General features: G+C 48.2%; 1 protein-coding gene and 1 long non-coding RNA gene across 23 annotated transcripts in view; one reads left to right on the top strand and one right to left on the bottom strand.

Moving 5' to 3' along the window:
* LOC125157388 (protein FAM156A/FAM156B-like) overlaps window positions 1–3,779 on the top strand; it is a 42,140-nt gene extending 38,361 nt beyond the window's left edge. For 13 of the 22 annotated variants that reach the window (XM_047844047.1, XM_047844054.1, XM_047844041.1 and 10 more), the window contains one exon: window positions 2,344–3,779. In XM_047844047.1, the coding sequence (XP_047700003.1) occupies window positions 2,448–3,104 (657 nt within the window). In that variant the 5' untranslated portion in view covers window positions 2,344–2,447 and the 3' untranslated portion in view covers window positions 3,105–3,779. The remainder of the gene's footprint in view (window positions 1–2,343) is intronic. The other 9 variants (XM_047844056.1, XM_047844057.1, XM_047844051.1 and 6 more) reach the window with 1 other exon arrangement.
* Window positions 3,780–10,975: 7,196 nt separating this feature from the next.
* On the bottom strand, window positions 10,976–22,529 carry LOC125157389 (uncharacterized). The gene is made up of 3 exons (XR_007148965.1): window positions 19,267–22,529; window positions 18,043–18,235; window positions 10,976–11,369 (listed from the first exon to the last, which is right to left on the bottom strand). It is a non-coding gene; the product is annotated as an uncharacterized LOC125157389 (long non-coding RNA).
* Between the last annotated feature and the right edge of the window lie 1,821 nt (window positions 22,530–24,350).

Here is a 24,350-nt window from a genome sequence, read left to right as displayed (position 1 = left end):
AGAGGCAGAGCACGAGCAGGGGCAAGGACAGAGAGGGAGAGGGAGACACAGAATCAGAAGCAGGCCCCAGGCTCTGCGCTGTCAGCACAGAGCCCGACGCGGGGCTCGAACTCACAGACCGTGAGATCATGACCTGAGCTGAAGTTGGATGCTCAACCGACTGAGCCACCCAGGCACCCCACCTTTACCCATTTTTAAATTCGATGATTAGTTGTTGTTTTTTTCAGTTTATTTTGTTTTGTTTTTGCTGTGGAGATGTATGGGGTCTTTATATTTTGGATATTAAATCCTTGTCAGATATACGGTTTGCAAATATTTTCTCCCATTCCATATGTTGTCTTTTCACCTTGGTGGTTTCCTTAGTGTGTAGCTTTTTAGTTAGATGTAGCCCCACTTGTTTTTGATTTTGTTGTTTGTGCCTTGGGTGGTATATCCAAAAATCCATTGCCAAGACCCGTGTCAGGGAGCTTTGTCGTTATGTATTCTTCTAGCAGTTTTAGTTTCCAGTCTTACATTTAAGCCTTTAATCCATTTCAAGTTAACTTTTGTGAGTGTAAGATAGGAATCCAGCTTTATTCTTTTACATGTGAATAGTCCATTCTCCCAGCAGCATTTATTGAAGAGACTGTCTTTTATCCATTGAGTATTCTTGACTCTGTTGTCAAATATTAGTTGGCCATACATGCATGGGGTTACTTCTAGGCTCTCGATTCTGTTCCGTTAGCCCACGTGTCAGTTCTTATGCCAGTAACACACTGTTCTTATTACTCTAGCTGTGTAGTATGGCTAGAAGTCAGAAGTGTGATGTGTCTTCTTTGCTCTTCTCCTTTTTTTTCTTCTTCAGTCCTGTAGAGGTTTATCAATTTTATTGATTATTTCAAAGAAGCAACTCTTTAAAAAAACGTTTACATGGGCGCCTGGGTGGTGCAGTCGGTTAACCGTCCGACTTCAACCAGGTCACGATCTCGCGGTCCGTGAGTTCGAGCCCCGCGTCAGGCTCTGGGCTGATGGCTCAGAGCCTGGAGCCTGTTTCCGATTCTGTGTCTCCCTCTCTCTCTGCCCCTCCCCCGTTCATGCTCTGTCTCTCTCTGTCCCAAAAATAAACGTTGAAAAAAAAAATTAAAAAAAAAACCAAAAAAACAAAAAAACGTTTACTTATTTATTTTGGGAGATAAAGAGCGTGTGAGTGGGGAAGGGGCAGAGGGAGAGGGAGAGAGAGAATCCCAAGCAGGCTCTACAATGTCAGCGCAGAGCCTGACATGTGGCTCAATCCCACGAACCTCGAGATCATGACCTGAGCTGAAATCAAGTGTCAGACGCCTGACTGAGCCCGCCAGGCGCCCCATCAAAGAAGCAACTTTTTTTTTTAACGTTTATTTATTTCTGAGACAGAGAGAGACAGAGCATGAACAGGAGAGGGTCAGAGAGAGAGGGAGACACAGAATCTGAAACAGGCTCCAGGCTCCGAGCTGTCAGCACAGAGCCTGACGGGGGGCTCGAACTCACGGACCGCGAGATCATGACCTGAGCCGAAGTCGGACGCCTAACCGACTGAACCACCCAGGCGCCCCAAAGAAGCAACTTTTAATTTGAGTTTCTCTAATCTGTCTTGTTAGAAATTTCATTGATCTCTGTTCTTGTATTTTAGTAAAATTCTTATTGCTGCTTACTGAGGATTATGAAATGACTTCCATAGGTTTGAACATCCTTTTTACCTAGATGAAAGCCAGTGAATATTCAAAAGAATGTGTCACCATGGTGGAAATTTTAGCCATTGTCTCCTTTTGGAAAGTACATGGACACTTATGAGTATAGCAGATGCTGGTCACACATGGAGTGTTCTTAAAATTATGCTTGAATGGTTATAAAAAGTCGGCAGGGTCGACTGAGCTTGCGCCATGCTTCAGGCTCCCTATTCATTCATTCTCTCTCTGTCGTCTCTCTCTGTCTCTCTGTCTCTGTCTCTGTCTCTCTCTCTCTCTCTCTCCCTCTCCCTCTCCCTCTCCCTCTCCACCCCCCCTTTGCTCACTCGCGCCCTCTGTCTCTCTCTTTCAACAACAACAACAACAAAAAAAGTGGGCAGGGGATTCACATGGTTGACTGCAGGGCACCATTTTTCATTACCTATGATGTGGTTTTGATGATTAATCTCACGCCTGAGATCCTGATTATATGCCATCCGAATTCTGAGCTTGGAAATGTATACTCTTATTTAAAGCCCAGAATAAGGAGTAGGGCTCATTATTATCCCCATTTAACAGAAAGGAAGCTGAGGCTCAGAAACGTTAAGTCAGGTGAATAATAATGGAGTTTTCTTTCTTCTTTTATCACCATTTGATGTAGTCTGGGTCCTTCTGGCCACACACCTCCCTTGCTAGCTTCCAGCTCTTTGACAACCTTTGTCTTCAGCTTGCTGTCTAGACCAAGGGCCAGGTGGAGCTGTGAGCATGGACCACACCTCCATGGATCCGCTCCGGAAATGCAGCTCAACACTGATTTCTGAGTCTTCCCCGATGATCTCTGAAGAGACCTCCCGGGAAGTCACGGCAGCCTCCTCTCCTTCCTTCTCGGAACTGCTTATGATGGGCCTGGGTGACCTCAAAACCAGTCCTGGCACCAAATACCCTGCCCCTCTTCCAGAGGGGCTGCTCCAGCAGCGCTACAGAGATGAGAAAACCCTACAAGAGAGGCGGTGGGAAAGGTCAGCGTCCCCTCAGAGGAAGAAAACCCTTCTGGGGCACATGAGACGGCGGCACCTCGATCAGGTGGCACCTTATCGGGTGGAGAGGAAAGCCAGGATCTCCTCCTCAGGTGATAGAGATCAGAACAGATTCAGATGCGAATGTCGATACTGCCAGAGCCATAGGCCAAATGTCTCTGGGATGTCTGCGGAGAGGAAAGGGGCCCCCCATGCTTCCTCCTGGGAGACACTGGTACAGGGCCTCAGCGGCTTGACCCTCAGCCTGAGCACCAGCCGACCTGGCCTGCTGCCCGAAGGGGTGCTCCAACAGCAGGAAAGAGACGAGAAGCTCCAACTGGAGATGCAGCAGGAAAGCAAAAGGATGTTTCAGAGGCTCCTAAAGCAGTGGTTGAAAGAAAACTGATGCTCTCATCCTCACGTGACGCAGGTCTGAATGGCTCCAGACATGATCCTGAGCGTGGATTTCTTTTGGGGACCAACCAGTAAGCAGTCGTCAGAGAAGTGACAAGAGCAGCGTTGATGACTGAAAATTCGATCGGCGTGAGCCCTCATCCAATCCCAGGAAGGTTCTGTCTTTCCTACCTTGAATTTGTGGATCCCTGTGGGGCTTTCTATGGGACACCGCATACCCCAGGGGTCCGTAACTTCCTTATTATGGCTCCCGTGATGCATGTTGTCACTTTCCCACCCCGAACTCTGCCTCTCCTCCCTGCCTTGTTGTCAGTACGGTAGAGAGCTTCTCTGTAGCATGAATGCCCCGTTGATGATGGCCATGTGCTTTTGTGCCATTTCACGGACTGCCTCCCAGCAGCAGCACTGGTCTGCTGGAATGGACGTGTGCTGAACGGAGATCCACTTTCAAGAGACTGACGCTAAAGGAGGTGCAGAAAGGGACATGGAACTGGAACTTGGTGGTTCACTATTGTGTTGTCTGTGTAAGCCGTTATGAGTATGCTGAGCTAAATGTAGAACATTGTTTCCCTGCTTTATAACACGGATGGTATTCCCCTCGAAGGAATTTCTGACCCGTTACCTCATCATCCTTGCCAAATAAATATACATATAAAAAAAACCCTAACTTTTGCATTCAGGTTCTTTATCCATATTGGGTTGTTCTTTGTCAGGTGTGAGGTCACCGCATTTAAATTCTAGAGCAGCAGATCACAGTTTATCAGGAGGTTTGGAGCCAGGCCCGGAGGGCACCAGGGAACACCATCGAGTCACCGTTTGCAGCCCCGCAGCACGAGCAGCCTTCGGATCATCTGGGCAGAGCAAGTGGAAGAGAGTCTTCCTGCCCACAGAGAGCTGGAAGCACAGCCCACCGCCCACGGTATGAGGTCCTGGGGGATGGTGCCGGCCCCCCTGGCGTAGCATCTCCAGGGGCTGTACCTTGTTGCCCGGTGTCCCTGGGGTGGGGAATGCGAACAGCAGTTTTATGCCTGCATCACGGAGTCATTTCAGAGTTGTTTTGGGATTTACATGTGTGCCTTTTCATTTCAGGAGGCATTAATGAGGCATCATCCTTCTTCCTCTCCACAGATCCAGTGCTGTGTAACCCAGGAAGTGCCCGTGCAGTCCCTCTGAACTACAGAGAAAGTCTGCTTGTGCTCAGTCTCCGTAATTAGGTAATGTCCAGAGCTGTGTTGCTGCAAACATCTGTGAGTCTTCTGCAGACAGAAGTGGCGTCAGAGCAGGTGTGTTTATTATGTTCTGAACGTGTGATCTCTCCAGAGAGCTTGGTGCTCAGGTGACCCTGCCAGGCTCGTGTCCCACTTGACAGGAGAAAGTAAACAAAGCAGGGATTTTCTTCCTTGAAACTCTGAGGCCTAAATTTACACTGGTCATTTGGGGTGTGGTTAGCAGGATAACATGCGCATTTCACTTTATTGATCTTGTCCTAGGTATCAGACAGTATTCTACATATCTCCATATATCAGCTTATGGAATCCACTCCCAGAACCCATCATTGAGCAAGACTTCGATCTCACTTTGTGTGTGAAAAGCAGAGTACAGAGAGGTCAGGTGAGTTGCTCAGTGTCGCAGAGGCACTGAAGGAGAGGGTGACAGGCAAACCTAGGCGGACTGAATTCAGAACATGACTCCTAACCAGCTCACCAACGTTAACCTCCATAGAGGCCAGGGGTGAAGTGCGGAGAACCAATGACTTTGGTGGACGTTTCCAAGCTGGAAGCCTCAGGTCTGATAAGATACCTCCTTGAATCCTCCCCATCCTCCTCCTTGAATGCACTAGGGCAGGGGCACTCCTACCCACCTGGCAGAGTTCAAGGAAGTCATAAAGAGATGTCTTTACCGCAGCAGCCACACCAACCACAGACAGATGTTTAGCCACTCGTTAAGGTTTCATCGTCTCACCCTTGCCTCCCCCACTCCACGCAAGGCTGGCTGCTGGGGTGGGGAAGTTTGGAGTAATCACAAGACAATCCTGGCCCTCGGGATTGAGCCTTTAATCAGGGAGACCTGTAACGCCCATACATGTGGCAAAGAGCCGTCATGGAGCCCCTCTGTGGCTCTGTGGCCAGGAGACGAGAGGGGTGAGAAGAAACGGGGTGGGGCAGTGTGGATGTGGGGCTTGCTGAAGGTGCTCCTGACCACACTTACTCATGGCCTGCACTGGGGCACATGGGGAATGGGTGGGCAGGTGTGACTGACAGACCCAGTGGTACCATCCCACCCCTGCCTCAAAGTCATTGTCCCCTTGCCCACATATCAAGTGTATGTGGGTATCTGGGGGTCCCATCTGAGTCAGCACACGGTCCCAAGTTATAGACTAGGAGATGGAATCCACTAATGTCCAGAGATGTTCAGCATGTCAAATTCTGCATTTTTTTAAATGTTTATTTTTGAGAGAGAGAGAGAGAGAGAGAGGATACAAAGTGGGAGTGGGGGGGAGGGGCAGAGAGAGAGGGAGACACAGAATCTGAAGCATCAGCATGTCAAATTCTAGGCAAGAGGCAGAGGGAGAACCACCAGGAGGCAAGAAATACAGGGAGAGCATGGGGGTGGAGTGGAATGCTCAAATCAGAAATCTCAATGTACCTATCACAAGTAAAGAAATTGAATTTGTTATTTAACAACCTTCCCACTGGGGCACCTGGGTGGCTCAGTCAGTTGAGTGTCTGACTCATGGGATCGAGCCCTACTGTCAGTGCAGAGCCTGCTTGGGATTCTCTCTTTCCCTCTCTCTGACCCTGCTCCACATTCTCTCTCTGTCTCTGTCTCTGTCTCTGTCTCTCTCTCTCTCTCTCTCTCTCAAAATGAATAAATTTTAAAAATTGATTTAAAAACCTTCCCACAGAGAAAAGCCCTGGGCCTGCTGGCCTCATTGCTAAGTTCTGTTAAACTATAGGAAGAGATAATATCCATCCCTCATAGGCTGTTCCAGATAGAGAGGAGGAAGGAACATTTCCTAACTCATCCATTAGGACAATATTACCCTGCACCAAAGCCACACATGACAACACAAGAAACTATACACCAATATCTATCATTAACATCCATACATAAATCCTCAACAGAATAGCATATCAAATCCAACAACATTTGCAAGGGGAAAACCAACTAACCAAGTGAGATTTATCCCAGGGTTGCAATATCGCTTTAACATTCAAAATACAATTCGGGTCAACCAGCATAGTAATATATTGAGGACAGAAACCATGTGATCATCTTGATAGACAAAGACATTTGACAAAACTCGAGGCCCATTCGTGATAAAAATGCTCGTCCAACTACGGACAGAAGGGGATGTCCTCATTCTGATAGGGCTATCTACAAGAAAAATATGTCTCCTGTCACATATTTATTAGTGAATGAATGCTTTCCCGCTGAGATCCAGACCAAGGCAAGGATGGCGGTTCCCACCATTTCTGCCCGACATGGACTGAAAGTTTCAGCCAGCGCAATCATGCAAGGCAAAGAAACGAAAACATGGAGAAACTGGACACGAAAACTATGTCTGAGCAAAGACTTGTACTCAGATGTTCACAGCAGCATTATTCATAATCGCCAGAGAGCAAAACAGTGTAAAAAAGTCTGTCAGCTGGTCAATAGATAATCGAAATGTGGCAACCCATGCAGTAAGATGCCACTGATCTATGAAAAGGGATGAACTTCTGATTTCTGCTACAACGTGGATGAGCCCCCAGAGTGTTCAGCTACATGAAAGACACAGACACAAGAGTCCACTTAAAGCAGGAGTCAGTTTCTAGGAAATGCCCAGAAAGTGCAAACCTACAGAGATAGAAATTACATTAGACTCTGCCTCAGCCTGGAGGTAGTAGTGGGAAGTGAGCGCTGATGGGTACACAGGGTCTTTCTGGAGAGAAGGAAATGTTCTAAAACTGAACTGTGGCAATGGCTGCACGACTCTGTACATTTACTACAAGTCACTGCATTGGACTGTCTAACTGGGTGACACTGGTGTGTAATTAGAGCCCAATAAAGCCCTTTGGAAAATGTAATGCAAATGTCTAAGTAAGTCATGGTGGAAAAGGTATGCCATTGATTTTATAACACTAAGGAACTGTCCCGTCTCCCTTTCCATGTTCTGGGTCCTGCCTGCACGACCCATCATCACCTGCCTCCTCCCTGTGGGTGAGGTGCTCCCACCAGAATGAGTCACTGTGCACATCACAAAGGAATGCTGCTGAGTGCACACGTCTGTGCGTGTGTGTGTGTGTGTGTGTGTGTGTGTCTGTGTCTGTGTCTGTGTGTGTGTGTGTGTGTGCGCGCTCATGCGCAGGCACCCGCTGGGTGAACTTAATGGTTGGCTCAGAAATCCGTGGCTGGGGTCAGGCTCCTAGGGTCCATCCTGCATCTGAAAACCCACTTAGGAGTTTTCCTTTCTTCAGGAATCCCATGGACCTGGCTGCAGTTTCCCTGGTAACCAGCCTCATCCTTAGCTTTAACTTCTGGCCACAGGAAGATGTGTAGAGTGGGGAGGGGTGTTGTCCGCCCCCCACTGGGCCCCCTGCCGCACCCAGCAGCCCAGTGTGGAGACACAGCAGAGAGGTAACCAAGACAATGGAAATCCCACTGCCTCGAGGCCCTTCCCTCTCCCCTCTGCCTGCCTGAGTGTCATGTAAAGAAGGGGACGCAGATGCATAAACACACTCCTCTGTCCTGTAATTGTTCTAAGTGTGGCTGTAAAATAAATATGTCACAAACAGCTCCTGACTAATAAATACAGAAAGCAAACTGATGGCTGCTGCAGGGAAGGGGGTGGGTGGATGGGACAAATGGGTGAAGGGGAGTGGGAGATACAGGCCTTCAGAGAAGGAGGAATGAATAAGTCATTGCATCAGAGGCATAACACAGGGAATGTCGTCAGTTGCTGTCATAGCATTGTATGGTGACAGATAGTGGCTACACTTGTGGTGAGCAGAGCATAACACTAGACATGTTAAGTCCCTGTGATATACACCTGTGACTAATGTAACATTGTGTGTCAACTTTACTCATGTAAAAAAAAAATAGCTCTTGAAAGAAGACACATAAGGAATTTTTTTTTTTTAATTTCAGTGGTAACACACATGGCTCTAAAGTTCAAGATTCAATTTAAACCAGGACAGGTGAAGCTCAGAGATGCTTCTCAACACCATCTGTGCATCAGATCTTTCCTGGAGCAGTTTAGAATGACTCAACACCTAAAAAACAGACAATCCAGTTAAATATGGGCAGAAGTCATGAACACACATTTCTGCAAAGAAGACATACTGACGGTTAATGGACATATGAATAGATAATAGGTACCGATCATCATAGGGAAATGCAAATCAAAACCACAATGAGCTATCACCTCACACCTGTCAGAATGGCTAAATTCAAACACACAAGAGACAACAGGTGTCAGCGAGTGGAGAAAGGACCCCTCCTGCACTGTTGCTGGGAATGCAAACTGGTGCGTCTACTGTGGAAAAGTATGGAGGTTCCTGAAAAAGTTAAAAATAGAACTACCCTAAGATCCAGCTATCGCCTACTGGGCATTTACCCCCCGAAATACCAAAGCATTGAGGCGCCTGGGTGGCTCAGTCAGTTAGGTGTCCAACTTCGGTTCGGGTCATGATCTCGCAGTTTGTGAGTTCGAGCCCAGTGTGGGGCTCTGTGCTGACAGCTCAGAACCTGGAGCCTGCTTCGGATTCTGTCTCCCTCTCTGCCCCTCCCCTGTTCGTGCTCTCTCTCTTTCCCTCCCACTTCCCTCCCTCTCTCTCAAAAATAAACATTTAAAAAATTGTTAGCAGCACCTGGGTGGCTCAGTCGGTTAACTGTCCAACTCTTGGTTTTGGCTCAGGTCATGAACTTGCAGTTTGTTAGTTCAAGCCCCACATCAGGCTTTGTGCTGACAGTGTGGAGCCTGCTTGGGATTCTCTCTCTGCCCCTAAACCGCTTGCTGTCTCTCTCTCAAAATAAATAAATACCCTTAAAAATAAAAAAAAAATTTAATGCAAAACACTACTTCAAATGGGATGCATTAACTCCTCTATGTTTTAGCAGCATCATTTGTTATAACCAAATTACAGAGGCAACCCAAATGTCCATCGAAGGATGAATGGATAAACAAGATGTATATATATATACAATGGAATATTATTCAGCTATAAAGAGAATGAACTCTTTCCATTTGCAACGACATGCAAGGAGCTGGAGAGTATTAGAAATAAGTCAGTCAGAAAAAGACAAATAGCATATGATTTCACTCATAAGCAGAATTTAACAAACAACCACAAAGAATGAGCAAAGGAAAAAAGAGTCAAACCAGGAAACATACTCTTAACTACAGAAAACAAAGGGATGAAGGGGATCCTGAGTGGCTCAGTCGGTTAAGCATCGGACTTCGTCTCAGGTCATGATCTCAAGGTTCAGGAGTTCAAGCCCCACGTGGTGCTGTGTGCTGACAGCATGGAGCCTGCTTCAAGATCCTCTGTCCCTCTCTGTCTCTCAAAAATAAAAATTAAAAAAAAATTTAAACAAGAAAACAAAGGGATGGTTACCAGAGGGGGCATGAAGTGGTGGGGGGGTGGGGTGCGGGATGGGTAAAATAGGGGATGGGGATTAAGGAGTGCACTTGTCCTGATGAGCACTGGGTGTTGTATGGAAGTGTTGAATCACTGTATTGTACACCTGAAATTAATATTGTATGTTAACTATACTGGATTTAAAATAAACTTTGTAATAAAAAAAAAAAAAAGAAAGAAAGACAAAAAAGAAACCAGGGACAGATGCTAGTGCTCCATCCCTGGAGAGCCTGATTTAGCGAGTCTGGAATGTGGCCCCCACATAAGCAGTATTTGGAAATGCCTCCTATGAAAACTTAGATTGCAGCTGTGCAAATAGAACTATCCTTAAGGAGAAAACCTAAAATCAGAAATGTGAGACTCCTTTGCAAGGAAAGCAGGTTTCCATCATTACCTGCTGTGGTTGGCAGATCTCACAGGCTTGAGGAGAGGAAAAACATGCCATGTAAATGCGGGTTTTAAAACTGACATCGTATCTGCTGTTCTCAATGTTGGCGAAAACCAAAGTTTGAAGTTAAAACCCTGGATTTGCTGTTGAAGCGTGTGACTTGTTATTGCTTGTCAAGATCCCTTGTGCTTACTTACTTTAAACTTTGCATTGCATAGATAACTTCTCCAGACAGATCACAATCATTCTTTGAAGATGGATTGGCTGAGATTTGTATCAGTTGATGTGGATGGATCAGCGGTCAGGCTTATCTGCCAAGTTATGGAGTTTCCTTTTTTAACTTTTTATTATAATTTAATAATTTTTTATACAATAATTTTATTATATAATTTTTATATAATAATTTTATTATAATTTAACAATAACTTTATTATAATTTAATAACTTTTTATTATAATTTAAATGTTTAAATGAATTCACATGCTCAGATAAGAGACCAACTAGGTCCAGGTATTTACGATGAAAAATAAAACTGAGCAGTCCCTTGTTTCATGCTCATGCATGGACACGTGCCTCCCCAAACTTTCTCTTTTAGCGATTCCTTCTGGGTATTCAAGTCCATATTCCAAATCATGGGCTCACTGCTATGCCTAATCCATTGAGGTTAGACATTGTGAGTTCTTACAGAAGATGAGGAGTGCAGTCTCCCAGATATATTACAGGGCCCAGGTCTTCTGCTCGGAATTCCTGTGTGGAGCCACCCAAACCAGGGGAAATCTCTGCTCAGGATGCGATCAGAGTGCATCTGCCGAGGAGGATCCCTCCTGGGGGACTTTACACACATCTGTGGCAAGGTGAGGATCATGGCTTAGCCTTTTCCAGAGCAGGTCCCAGAGAGTCATTGGACAATGGAGAACACACCTAGCAGTATCTCTAGGATTTTGCCTTCGGGAATTGGGTGGATGGCAGTGTCCAGCCATGAGACAGGGAATAGAGGTCTGGGGTCCTGTGCAGATTTGTAGGGCTTGTGGGATTTGCACCTGAGTAGAGGTGTCCTATAGGTTCAGCCCATGGGGTCCTGGGGCCCAGCAGACATTTCTTAGGTAGACTTGTTGATGGGAAAAGCCATCAGCATACAAGGGGAAATAGATGAAATCAAGTTAGATGCGTGGAGCTCTGGATGGCCATGTGGTCACCCACGAATCATGTATTAGGATGAGGAGAGCACAGGGAAGAAGTTGGAACCCTGGGAGAGAAAAGAAAAAGATTTAGGAGGGGATCAAATGAAATGGGCCAACAAGGAGACTTACAATTAACGACTGAGAAGTAGGAAGAAAGCTTGGGTGGGCTGCTGTCACAGATGCTGAGGAAAGACAGCATTTTGAAAAAAGAATGTTCAGGCTGCCAAGACAGCATCGGGTACTTTGGTTTTGCAACATGGAGCTCTTTGGAGAATTTAGCAAAGGAATGTTCCACGGGTGGGGGACACGGTAGAGGGAAATCCAGAGGTAAAAAGTACTCTCCTCAGTCTACACTTTGAAGAAGCCTGGCTTGAAGAGAATCAAGGCCAGGGTGGTAGAGACAATTGGCTGTGTGCTTTCAGGGGATGTTCTTTTCTGTCCCCAAAAGCAAGACAGAAAACAAGATGCAGGTTCTGGAACCTCCTCTGGATGGTGAGCACTGTTGAACAGATGACCGAGTTGAGAGTTGGATGAGTCTCACAGGTGTTTCTTTCAGGGCAGAGCAGTGGGATTGGGCAGCAGTGGGGTTACAGGAAGTCTTCCATCATCTCCCATGCCATCCTTACCCCTGTGACCCATGCAGATGTGGCTACAGAGACTCAACATCTTCCAGGTAAAAGCCTCAGTGGATGGTGTCCGGGGAGAGTCCAACATTGAGTTGTCAGACTAGAGAGGAACGGAGGGGGAGAGATTGGGAAGTTCTGGCAGAGGTGACATCAGAGGACAGGAGTCCTGTTGGGGGTGCTCAGAGCAGTGATGCCATTGAGAGCAGTGGATGTAAGGGGCTTGGGTTTGGGGTGATGGCAGGGCTGGGGATGTGGGCATTAGGCCACCACATTCAGACCCAGTATCTGCGAAAAAGATGTTTCTTGGTTTGGTGCAACCTTGTCTGTGGCCTGTGCCTGGATAGACTTGAGTCTTCTGTAAAACTAAGGCCTCTTCAAGAGATTGGCCTCAACATGTCCTATCTGGTGGTGAGGGTGCTTTGGGGGTCCTTCCGATGAGGAACAGAGAGGCTGGGCCGTAGAGCAGCAGAACAGAACTCCCATGTGATTCCCGCCACCACAAAGTGTATCCTCGGATCCCCATGAAGGGGGTGCAGGGTGCAGGTTGCAGTGGGTCTTTGGAAGTACAGCGAGTGGCCCAGCTCTAAGATCACACACCAGGGCCACCTGGCAAGCCACCATGAAATAACTCAGGCGAATGCTCTCAGGCGAAGGACCAAGGTCCAATCCCAAAGCAAATTCTGCCATTGCTACATGGCCACAGCCCAGGCACTTGCAGAGCTCAAGGTCTTTGGGATGGAAACCCCATCTTTCCAAAGCTCCTTCTCACTGCTTGATGGGGGAGGGAGGGACAGGCCATTATCTGAGAGGAGCCCCGATGAGGAATGGAGGCCAGGTGGACCATGGCTGGAAGAAGAGACCAAGGCCTTGCTCCAGGTCTTTCCATCCCCAGAGTGACACAAGGGGGTGTAGGCTTCTTCAGGACTAGTCCCTGGCTTCCATTTGAGAGACTCTAGGGCCTCAGGGCACCACTGTCCCGTGAAGATGAAGGGTGGGAGAAAGCATGACTTTTTGAATTCCAAGAACCAAGTGGGACAATGGATATATCAATGTGTTCCAAGTCCTACAGCCTCCTGTAAAGAAAGCCTGTTGAATGGAGTACTGTTCCTGCTGCATAACTGTGTTATTGTTACATAATGGGCTCTCCTTCATGGAAAGCACACTCAGGGGGCCAATGACAGCAACTGTAGACGTGAGACATGTCCTTTAGGGGAAGTTTGATTGCTGGTCTCTCAGAACAAAAGCCAGTGTCCTACCTGAGGCCATGTCAGGTATAGTGGACATGGGGAGGATCTACCTTGGAGATTAGATATGCTGAGGACCCAACAGAGGGGGAAAAGAACTTGGGAGATATTGCCAGGTCTGACAGCAACCACTGGGATTGTCACCCCTGCCTCTCAACTCTCAGGAGGAAACTCACATGATTTACCGTCCAAGGACACAAGAAAGGAAAACCTCTACCTCTTCTAATAAAAACTGGTGGCCTTGTATACGGTCCTCCAGGCTTTCTCCTCTGGTTCTGGGAACATTTATGAAACCCAACAACACAACACAGGCACTGAAGTGAATGTCTGTGTAGCAAAGGAGAAATTGCCCGTGGAGGGCAAGGAGGCCATCAGGAGGCCCTGCTCACCTCGGTGACAGCCCTTGTCACTGAGTCCACTCTGCGGGTCTGGGGGGGGGGGGGGGCTCCCTTCCTTCATCTGTTCTGGGGGTCTGTTTGTGGATGTTTGAAGCTTCCTGAGTTAAAGGACAGGACAAGACAAGGACCGCTGATCTCTCACATGGACGGCTTGGCCAGTGGGCAGAGGAAGAGCAGGTGGGGATGGTGAGCTGAGATCACAGAGCCACTCATGCTCCTCAGACCCCATGGGCACGTTGGCTTATTTAGTCCCTGACTGATCTGATCTACACCATGAGAGCTGACCCTCTGGACTATGGAATGCAAGGGGAGGGGGGAGGAAGAGCCATTAATTTACATCCACTATGATAGCTACGTGTGGTCAGATGTAATCAGTGAATTGTCCAAATATACAAATGCTCAGTCTCTTTAAGTGAAAGTGTTCTCACATTTCCACCCCCTGCATCCTCCTCCCAAGATGAGGAGGGGGTATGTGTGGCTACAAATCTGTGTGATGATGTGAGTAGCGGGTCTATGACACACTTATGTGGCTCACAGTGCCCTCGTGGTCTCTGAGGGAAGGACAACACTTGTCTCCCAGGTCCAGCTGGTGATGCCGTGCATGGGGCTTGTGTAACTTGCACTTTTGTCCCTCTCTTCTTGGTCGGGTCCTGGTAGTCCCTGACTGACTCAGATTTACCTCACTTTGCTGGCATCTGCCAGTGCCTCTGAATCTGGGTTGCATCCTCCACCCCACCCCTGGGCAAGAGCGTCCAGTCCACAGGCTCAGCTGCAGAGGCATCTAAGTCTCCAGCCAGGTTAAAGCCTCCTTCATGAACCTCTGGCTAGGAGCTCAGCCACATTCTACATCCCCCAGGGTGGAGTACAGCTTCCCTCACCCACCCACCCCACCCCACCCCCACCCCCAGGTCACACCTACACCACAGCAAGAACTAATTTCAGCTCCAGAAAGCTACATATCCACACTCCAGCTGCCCTTCTACCCAAAGAGAGAGGACGGCCATTGGGCAGAGGGTACCTGTGCATCCCAAGTGTGAATGAGGTGAAACCCTCCTTTCCTTGGTGCTCCTCCTCGCTTCTTGACACCCATCCCTTGTCTGAGCTGTGTTGCCTCTGCCACCACTTGCTCTGTGGGCCTTGCTGCCCTGGACTGAAACGGACACTCTTTCTTTGGCTCTTCTTTCTTATTGACCCAACCTCCCATGCTATATCCAGGTGAAAAGGAGCATAATGAGAAATTGGCACATTGTCAAAAACAATGGAAATTGTGGTGACCTATCCCCCCCACTCAAAAAATATGTATAAAGAAAGAGATGGAGAAATGAATGGGCAGAATGCCAAAGGCTCCTCCGAGGTGGCCTACGATGTGCTTAGGGTGTGAGTGGGGTCAGGCAACATGGATATTAATGGTGGCCTTGACAAGAACACTTGCAGTGGAGTGACAAGGACAGAATCTCTGTTGAAGGGGGTCGAGGAGCTAATGGTCTCAGGAGAAGTTGAAGCAGTTTTGCTTTGAAAGGCACAGATGATGTGCCAGTAGCTGCAAGATGACATGTGGGAAGAAGATGGGTTTCCCCCCCCCCCTTGGGTGTGGAATGCTCCAATGTAGAGAGAGCAGGTGATGGTTCAGGATAGAGGAGAGACAATTGCAGGAGCGGAGTCTCTGAGAAGGTGGGAGGCCTGGGATCCCGAGCAGCAGTGAGGGGCTGGTATGCAGAGGGGCAGCAGAGAATGCCAGGACAGAATCAGGTAGGTTGGGTTTGGGAAGCTCTGAGAAGCCCCACCTGATTGCTACTGTCTTCTCCCTGAATTATTAGGGAGGTGCACTGGAATGGAAGAGGATTGCAAGTGAGTGATGTAGTTAGTAGTGTGGGCAGGATGAGTGGGAGTGAGAAGCCATTCTCTCCTGACCATGGGATTAAGATGAAAGAATTCAGTAGGATTTTAAATTTTGTCATGAATGCTCTGGTGCTCAGATACAAGCAGGGAGTGTTGGTATTGGGCGTGAACCAGTGAACCACGAGGTGGCCCAGGGGTCCATGGACTGGAAGCCCCCAAGAGGCTGAATACTGTGGATGTAGAGTCATTAGAGGGAGGGAGCTGGAGAAGGAGGGCATCCTGTTGGGGGTGAGGAGAAAGGGGAATGCTTGGCAGCGACAGCAAGGAGGGGAGCGGGGTTCCTGATGCCCACACCCCAAGGCAGGTCCCGGGGCAGCGGGATGTTCGGTTGGGGAGAAGAACAACCCTGAGGGTGGAGAGGACCGGGGGTGGCCAGGTGCTCTACTCGAATCCTGAGGAGGCCAGGAGGTAGTAGAGGAAGGAGGGTTGAGACGACGGCCAGTGTGCCAAGGGAGGAGCGTTTTCACAAGCTGGGGTGAACAGGAGGACAATGACCATGGGATCCATACACACATCGCCAGAGGGATGGTCGGGGCGCCCGGGAATAGCACAGGACTGGGATATCAGCGATTCGAGCCTTTGGACGCGTCGGGAAACCTCGTCAGACTCAGGCAAGCACACAGTCCAGGACCTCACTCAGCCACCGTAGGCACTCACAGAACCCACCAATCGGAGCGCAGCCCCAAGCCCGGGCATTCTACCTCCTGGGTGAAGGGACTTCCTGCCTCTGCAGGCATAGTTCCGGGGAGGGATGACGGAAGGCTTTTGTGCCAAAGGAGGTGTGGCCGAGCCAGTTATGCCTGGCTCCAGCTTTCTCTCCCCCTCAGTGGCCTTCCTCTTTTTTCCCTCAGCTATGGTCTCCAGGGCTCTTCTTATGACACTAACGAAAAAGACAGAGTTTACTTCGCGATGTGCGGTATTCAGTTTGTCTAGCCAGTAGGTGACAGTGTTGCCCTGTTCGGTGGGCTTCCACCCCGCCCTTTGTGCTTGAAAAAAGAGTAGCTGCCTTCTATTCAAAAACCAGGGCTTGTTTTTCTGTTTGTTTTGTTTTGCGCCTGGGCGGTTAGGCAGTCTAGCCTGGTTCTGTCACCTCTCTCAGTAGGTGAGCACACCAGTGAAGATGCACAGCTGTAGAACATCTTTTTTAAAATGTTTATATTTGAGAGAGAGAGAGAAAGAGTGCGAGCGGGGGAGAAGCAGAGAAACGGAGGCAATCTGAAGCAGGCTCCAAGCCTGGAGCTGTCAGCACGGAGCCAGACAGGGGGCTCGAACTAACTCATGACCTGAGCCAAAGTGGAGGCTTAACCAACTGGGCCACCCAGACGCCCTGGGACAAAACTCTTAATGCTTTGTAAAATAGTTGCCAGGTTCCTCTGCAAATAGTATTTGCGCGTCTCTGAGTGTTCTAAGTGACTTTCTGCCACACCTAGTGGTTACCAGGCATTGAGGGGAAGAGGTACTGGGGGGTTCTTAATTAAAGCGTACAAAGAAACAGGGGTGATGAAACTTCTGGAGTTGGATGATTGTGGTGCTGATTGCACAACAGTGTGAACTTCATGGTTCTGATGAGGGGGTATGGGGTGGTCTGAGGCTGAAGTGCAAGCTAGTGCACCCCTGCCCTCCCCCGCCCCCAGGTGGGATGTGTGTGATATTCCTCAGGCACTCGTGGCTGCCCAAGGACATAGGAAAGGAAAGAAAACAAATGGCAAACTGATAAGAGATCATAGTCCTACTGGACTTGGATCTCCATCAGTGTACAAATATTTAGTAAATTACAAGAAAAAGGCAATCTTATCAACAGCCTAATCTCTAGAAGCCTGTAGACTGTTTCCTGGAGCCCCCACATCACCCCTCCATAGTGATATGGGAAACAAAGGCAAGAAGGAAATGACAGGTAAAATTAAATTTCCTTATAACCTGCAGCCCATTGACAAATACTTAAGGCAAATACAGAGTATAACATTTCTCCCCGTCATAATGTTAGTGACTTACTAGAGGGAAAACAACCATAGCTTGATAATACCAAGGCCTCAGGTAAGGTAGGAGTCCTCTTTAGTATATCAAAGTCCCTGTGGAGGCCTCCCATTTGACTTCACCTCCCCAACACCAAAGTATAAAACCAGTCATTCTTCACAACCCCAGAGCAGCTCTTAGGGCCCATAGGTCCTGTCCCCATGCATTGATATAATCACCTTTTTGCACCAAATACGTCTTCAAGAATTCTTTGTTGGTTGTCAGCTCTGGACCCACTACCATCACCCCCAAAATCTCATCAGTGCTACAGAGTGTTCATTTTAAACATGCTTAACATGGTAAATTTTATGTGATGGATATTTTAGCACAACCAAAATGAGAAAAAACATGTTTCAGATGAAGGTGACTTGGCATAGAGTTTTTTCTAAATAAGTAGTTGTACAAATGGATCCAAATAAATTACAGATGTCAAATAATGCATGAAAAAACCGAATACTAGCAATATTGAAAAGGTAAATTGTCCCTCTTCCCTTGCTTGATCTGGGTTAGCCTGCATTCCCTCCTCTTTGTCTCATCCCCTGTCTCCCCCTCCCGTACCTTATTCAGCAGTCACTGTGCTGTTCTGGGCTGGAAGGAGTGCGCAGCAGTATCCACATGTGCATATGTCTGTGCGTGCACAGGACCCTTGATACAAGCTTATTTATTGGCAGGACCCCGTGTCTGTGGGTGGCCTCACACAATACATCCTGTGGTTTAGTTTCTCCTCCTTCGTGTGGTTTCTGTTTTTTTCCTGAGTAAAAAGGATGAAGCTTCAGTTACACTAGTAACCATTTTTTTTAATCATCTCAAAGTCTGATCACAGAAAGAAAGAGACATGGAGACAAGTGCTTTCTTATCTGCCCCGACCTTCAGTCAGCCTGATGTCAGGACTCAGTGAGGTCAAGCAGAGCTCATGTTGCCATGACAACAGAATAGCTCACCCCCTTTCAGAACACAGGCCCCTTTCCCTCCCTCTCCCTGCCTGCTAGATCTCTTCTGAGAATGGGAATGTGCTTTGCCTAGGAGGGAAGGGATAGATGTATAGCAGAGGATGCAAAGAGAGATGTGTAATCTTGGGATTCCCTCAGAAGGACCTGGGGGAGGGACCACAGCCCCCAAAAAGCATCCTGTACAGCACTGAGGTCCCAGGAGGATACAAAGGGTATGAAAGCAGAGTAGATCGAATGTGGTTCTGTAATTTTCTCCATCAGTACAGGATGCTACACCATTTTTGTTAATGTTTATTTATTTTTGAGAGAGACAGTGTGAGAGGGGCAGGGTGGGGTGGTGCAGAGAAAGAGGGAGACACAGAATCAGAAGCAGGCTACAGGCTCTGAGCTGTCAGCACAGAGCCTGGGGGGGGGGGCAGGGGAGGAAGCTGGGGGGTGGGATTCCAACTCAGGGACAATAGATAAGCCTCCAGTATCCTGTGAGTCTTCTTTAGCATATGCAAGTCCCACTGGAAACTTCCACTTGACTTTACCTCCCCCAACTCCCAAATATATAAACAGTCTCTCCAAAGGGTCCCAGGCAGCTCTTCCTGCCCATGGGTCCTGTCCCCATACCTTAATGAAATCACTGTTTTGCAACAAAGACATCTTCAATAATTCTTTCTTGGCTGTCAGCTCCAGACCACCCCACCATCACCCGAAAACTTCATCACTGGGAGATACTTGTCAGCAGTTGTAATGTCGGTACCCAGAGAGCTTCAGTCCTAAATCTTCTGCTCCCACCTGCACCTCGTAACTATTAAGGATACTCTGGCAGCAGAGATGAACTTACCCAAAGCTTGTGATGTCTTCCAGGAGTTACGAGGAAACCCTGGGTGCATCTTCATATCTGACTAGTCCAGAAATATCCTTGAGGTTTGGCAACCCTTTTTCCAGTCTCCTATTTACCACATAACCAATTAAAAGATCAGCACAGAGACTGGCTTCATAGTTTAATGTTTCAAAGTAAATACTTTTCTCATTACCGTGGTGGGGGGAGGGGGGAGTACAGTCTACATGACTGGAAAACAGAATAAAAGCACAACTGTCTAAAAGATAAAATCCCTGAAATGAAAATGTTTGCTTAAGAACTTCCGATTATGAGCACAATGCCTTCAGTGGCGTTCCTGCTGAAGTTACATTACAGGTTCCTTGCTCAGTCCTAACCAGGGCAGTTTCTCCCTAGCTAGTTCATGGCTGTGGGTTCCATCAAGAAAACACAGGTGGGAGCACTCTGGCCTCCAGCAACTCTTCTCAGGCTCCTGATTCTCCCGCAGACAGTTGCTCACACATGCAAAGAAATGATCTATCAAACTCATTTTGAGAATTCCTGGTGCCAGCCCTGTTCTCAGAATGGACAATCTCAAGTCACGCTGTGGGCACGTGTCCTGACTGTTCTAAGTGCAGATGGAGAAACCAAGGCACAGGGAGACATGGCCTGCCACCGTGCAGCCAGAGAGCTTACTGGATGAAATTGAGACAGCACTGCTGCCCACCCTAGGTGACCTTATGATGGGCCCACCTCTTCTCTTTCTCCCTCTCATTTTTCATGCTTATGTCAGTTTAAGTAGCAGTGAACTAATTTAATCATTTAGAAGTAAACAAGACAGGGAACAGTATTGTGTCTTTAACACAAACACCTCAAAACCTTCTGAAAAGGCAAAAATGGAGTTGAAACCAGATGGTTAGAAGGAAACAACCATGTAATGATTCAGGGAGAGACTCTTCCGGGCAGAGACAACTGTGATCACCAATGTCCTAAGGAGGGAAGAAGCCTGGTGTGTTCGAGGAATAGGAGTAGGCCAGAGTTACCACTGTGAAGTCATGAGATGAGCAGATTGGATACGAAAACAGTAGCAGTAGATGAACACAGAACGGGATGGATACAGGATGTTTTCAGAAGATCGAATCCAGAGGACGTGGTGCTGGGTTGCAGTGGAGACCAAAGGAACACGTCACATGAAGAGGCGTGCTTGGGACATGTTAAGTGTCTGCTCCCTTCTGGTCATCCAGCAAAGACACAGACAAATGTGGATCTCAGGGGACAGGTTGATGCGTGAGGTACGAACGTGGGAGGTCCCGTTGTGTCCATGCTCTGTGCTGGCACCAAGGATGAAACAACCCACAGAGAGAGTGTAGATGGGAAGGGCCCTGTTAAAAGCCCTGTGGAACAGGGAGTGAGCAATAAACACTGACAAGGAGCACAGTGGCCACTGGGGTTGCGAGAACATCACCCAAAGAGTAAATTTTCAAAGAGGCCACAATACAAATTAGAAGAAAGGGAGGGAGGGACATTTTCAAGGACCAGGCAATTGTTAAGTGTACCAGAGCTATCTGAGAGGTACAGTAGGTTGAGGAGAGGACATCATCAAAGGGATTCACTGGTGCCCTTGACAGCTGTTTTCATTTGGGGGGCAGGCTGATAGAAGCTGGACTGGAGAAGTTAGCAAAAAAAAAAAAAAAAAGTTACAGAACAAGGGAAGACTTGCTGTTTACAGCAAGCGAAATGTGGCAGTGTCTCAGAAAGATATGGGATAAGGGATGGCTTTACGTTTTACTGCCTCTTGTATCATAGATAACAGAATGATGGAGAAATAAATGGATAGGTGATCATTGGAATCATTGCAAAGTCCTACTCCTCCTCCAGAAGATGGGCATGGGATCCAGGTGAAGGGCCTGGCCTCAGGTAGGATAAGGTCCTTTATTCCACAGGGATAGCAGAGATACAGGTGCAGATCAGGTGTTGCTGTGAAGTGGTGAGAGTTCCTGTCTGATAACTGCTCTTTTTTCTTTTCTTCTTCTTCTTCTTCTTCTTCTTCTTCTTTTTAACGTATTACCATTGAACTTCTTGAGAAGCGTGGGTCATGGAGCACTAGAAGGTTACTGCAGATAGAGAAAAGATACAGGTCAGGAGGTTGCAGGATTTCGTCTTTATTAGGGTGTACCAGGAGAGGAGAGAGGAAGGAGCAAAGACCTGTTTTGCGCGGGACAATTTATAGCCCCTTAAGCTGGCCTAATAGAATGTGACATGACCTAGTGGCCATGGAACCGGGGGTTCCCTAAAGGGCTTAATGCCTAGGCTGTAGACGCAGTAGAGGGAGGGGGCTGGAGAACAGGCCTTTTGGGGGTGACGAGAGAGAGGAATGCTAGACAGCGACTCCAGGGAGGGGAGCGGGGTTCCTGATGTCCAGGGTCCAAGGCAGGTCCATGGGCAGCTGGATATTCGTGTTGGGGAGAACAACCCTGAGGACGGAGAGGACCGGGGGTGGCCGGTTCGTCTTCTAGGGCCTTGATAGGCCTGGAGGCAGCAGGGGAGGGAGGGCTGAGAGGAGGATAGCAACTGTGCCTTGGGACCAACGTTCACAGGCTGGAGTGGGCAGAACAATGACCAGGGGATTCGGACACGCCTCGCCCAAAGGACGGTCTGAGAGTCCGGGGATCGAGGAATAGCAGCCGGATAACAGGGGTTTGGGGCCTTGGACGAGTATGGAAACCGTCTTCAGAGCTGGGCACACAGACTGGCAAGGACCTCACTCAGTCGCCGGAACCAGGCTCAGACCCTCACAATTGGAACGCATCCCGAAGCCCTGCCTTTTCCTCTACCGGGCGCCGGAACTTCCGGACGCGGGCCTTCCTGCTTCTGTTGGCTTAGTTCCGGGGCGGGACCATAGAAGGCTATTGTGCCGAAGACCGTTCGGCCGGGCCACTTCGATTGTACCGCAGCCTTCGCTCCCCCTCAGCAGCATTCCTCTTTGCCACCTCAGCTATGATCTGCAGGGCTCTTTACAGGCGAACAGAGGAAACGACGGATTTTCCTTTGTGATGTGTGTCGTTCCGTTTCTCTGGCCAGTAGGTGGCAGTGTTGCGCACTGTACCAGTTCGGACCACCCCTTCCCCCGCCTTCCGAGTTTGAAAAAACTCAGAGCTGCCTTCTTTTTAAAACAACAACAACAACAACAAAACAAAAACAGGACCTTCCTTTTACGCATGCGCGCTTTTGGCTGCCCTGGCTGGAAATAGGTTTTTTCTACGTGTTAGGGACCCAATAAAACATGCAGCCCTGGGATAAAATCTTTCTACCTTTCAACTTGCTTTTCTTAAACTGCTGCCGAGGTTCTTCACCAACTTGGATGTCTGCGTCTCTAAGTCGTCTGCTTTTTGGCTTTTCTCCACACGTAGTGATTACCAGGCGCGGAGGGGAAGCGGTACTGGGGGGGGGGGGTTTCTTAATTAAAGAGTACAAAGATACAGGTCGGATGATGAAAATTTTGGAAATGGATGATACTGGCGATAGTTGCACAACAGTGTGAACTTCCTGATGGAACCAATCGATGCTCATTTAAACATGCTTAACATGGTACATTTTATGTGATCGGTTTTAGTACCACAAAAGGGAGAGGACACAGGTGACATAGGATAGAGTTTGTCCTAAATAAGTAGTTACACAAATAGGTGGAAATGAAATGCGGATTTCAAATAAGCCGTGAAAGAACCGGTAGATAACTACTGAAAAGGTACATTGCCCCTCTTGCCTTGCTTGATCTGGGTTGGCCTGCATTCCCTCCTCATTGTCTCATCAGGTCTCCCCCTTGGTACCTATTGCCTCAGTCAGTGTGCTGCTCTGGGCTGGAAGCAGTGCTCCTCTGTATCCACGTGTGCGTGTGTAACAAGCACATTTACTGACAGTCAGGACCCTTTCTCTATGGGTGGCCTCCCACGATACATCCTGTGGTTTACTTTCTACTCCCTTTTGTGGCTTGGGCTTTTTTCCTCTTGAGTCAGATGGATGAAGCTTCAGTTACCCTGGTAACCATTTTTCTCTTTTTAAATCATCTCAACGTCTCATCACAAAAAGACAAGGAGAGGGAGACAAGTGCTTTCCCATCTATCCTGGACCTTCAGGCAAGCTGACGCCTGAGGCTGAGTGACCCAGTGAGGAGCTGCAGAAGAATGTTGCCATGACAACAGAATGGCTCACCCCCTTCCAGCACACAGCCCCTTCTCCCTCCCTCTCACTGCCTGATAGATCTCACTTCAGAATGGGAATGTGCTTTGGCTAGGACTGAAGGGATAGGTGTATGGTAGAGGATGGAAGGAGAGAGGTATAATCCTGAGATGCCTTCAGAAGGAACTGGGGGAGGAACCACAGCCCCCCCCCCCAAAAAAGCATCCTGCACAACAGTGAGGTCCCAGAAGGCTACGGAAGCAATGAAAGCAGAGTAGCTCTAATGTGTTTGTGATTTTCTCCAGCCCTAAAGGATGCTACAGCATTTTATGCATGGCTCAGGCCCTGGAAAAAAGGGGCCTGTGTTGTTAAAGGAGAATGGAGCCTGGCATCACTCGTGGAGGGCATGACAGACTTGAGAAGGACCTGCTCACCTCAGTGACAGCTCTTATGAGTTACTCCGCTGTGTCTGTCTGGTCTGCTCTTCCTTCCGTGCTCTGCTTTGGGGGTCCATTTCTGGGACATGAAACGTTGTCCTAGTTAAAGGAGAGGACAAGGCAAGGATGCCCCATCCTCCTCTAACATGGACTGATTGGAGGGTGGACAGAGCAGGGGCCTGTGGGGATGGTGAGCTGGGATCACAGATTCACCAGTGCTCCTCAGACCACAAGGGCACGGTGGGTAATTGATTCTCTCTGGCTGATGTGATCTTCATGATTATTCACTCTCAGGACTACACAGAAAAGGAGCAAAAACCCCACTGAATTCATTGATGATCTGCTAAGCATCTTTGATATCAATCATGTGACTGGTCTAGCTGAGGAAGTGCTCAGTCGCTCAGATTTCCACCACACCTTCCTTCTTGCCTCCAAGTGGGGAAGGTGTATGTGTGGCTTACAAGTCTCCCCGGGTGGTGCTGGGATGGGGTGTAT

This window comes from Prionailurus viverrinus, chromosome X, assembly GCF_022837055.1.
Source record: "Prionailurus viverrinus isolate Anna chromosome X, UM_Priviv_1.0, whole genome shotgun sequence".
NCBI lineage: Eukaryota > Metazoa > Chordata > Mammalia > Carnivora > Felidae > Prionailurus > Prionailurus viverrinus.
Note: the sequence above shows the minus strand (reverse complement) of the source record. Positions and strands in the feature narration are given on the sequence as shown.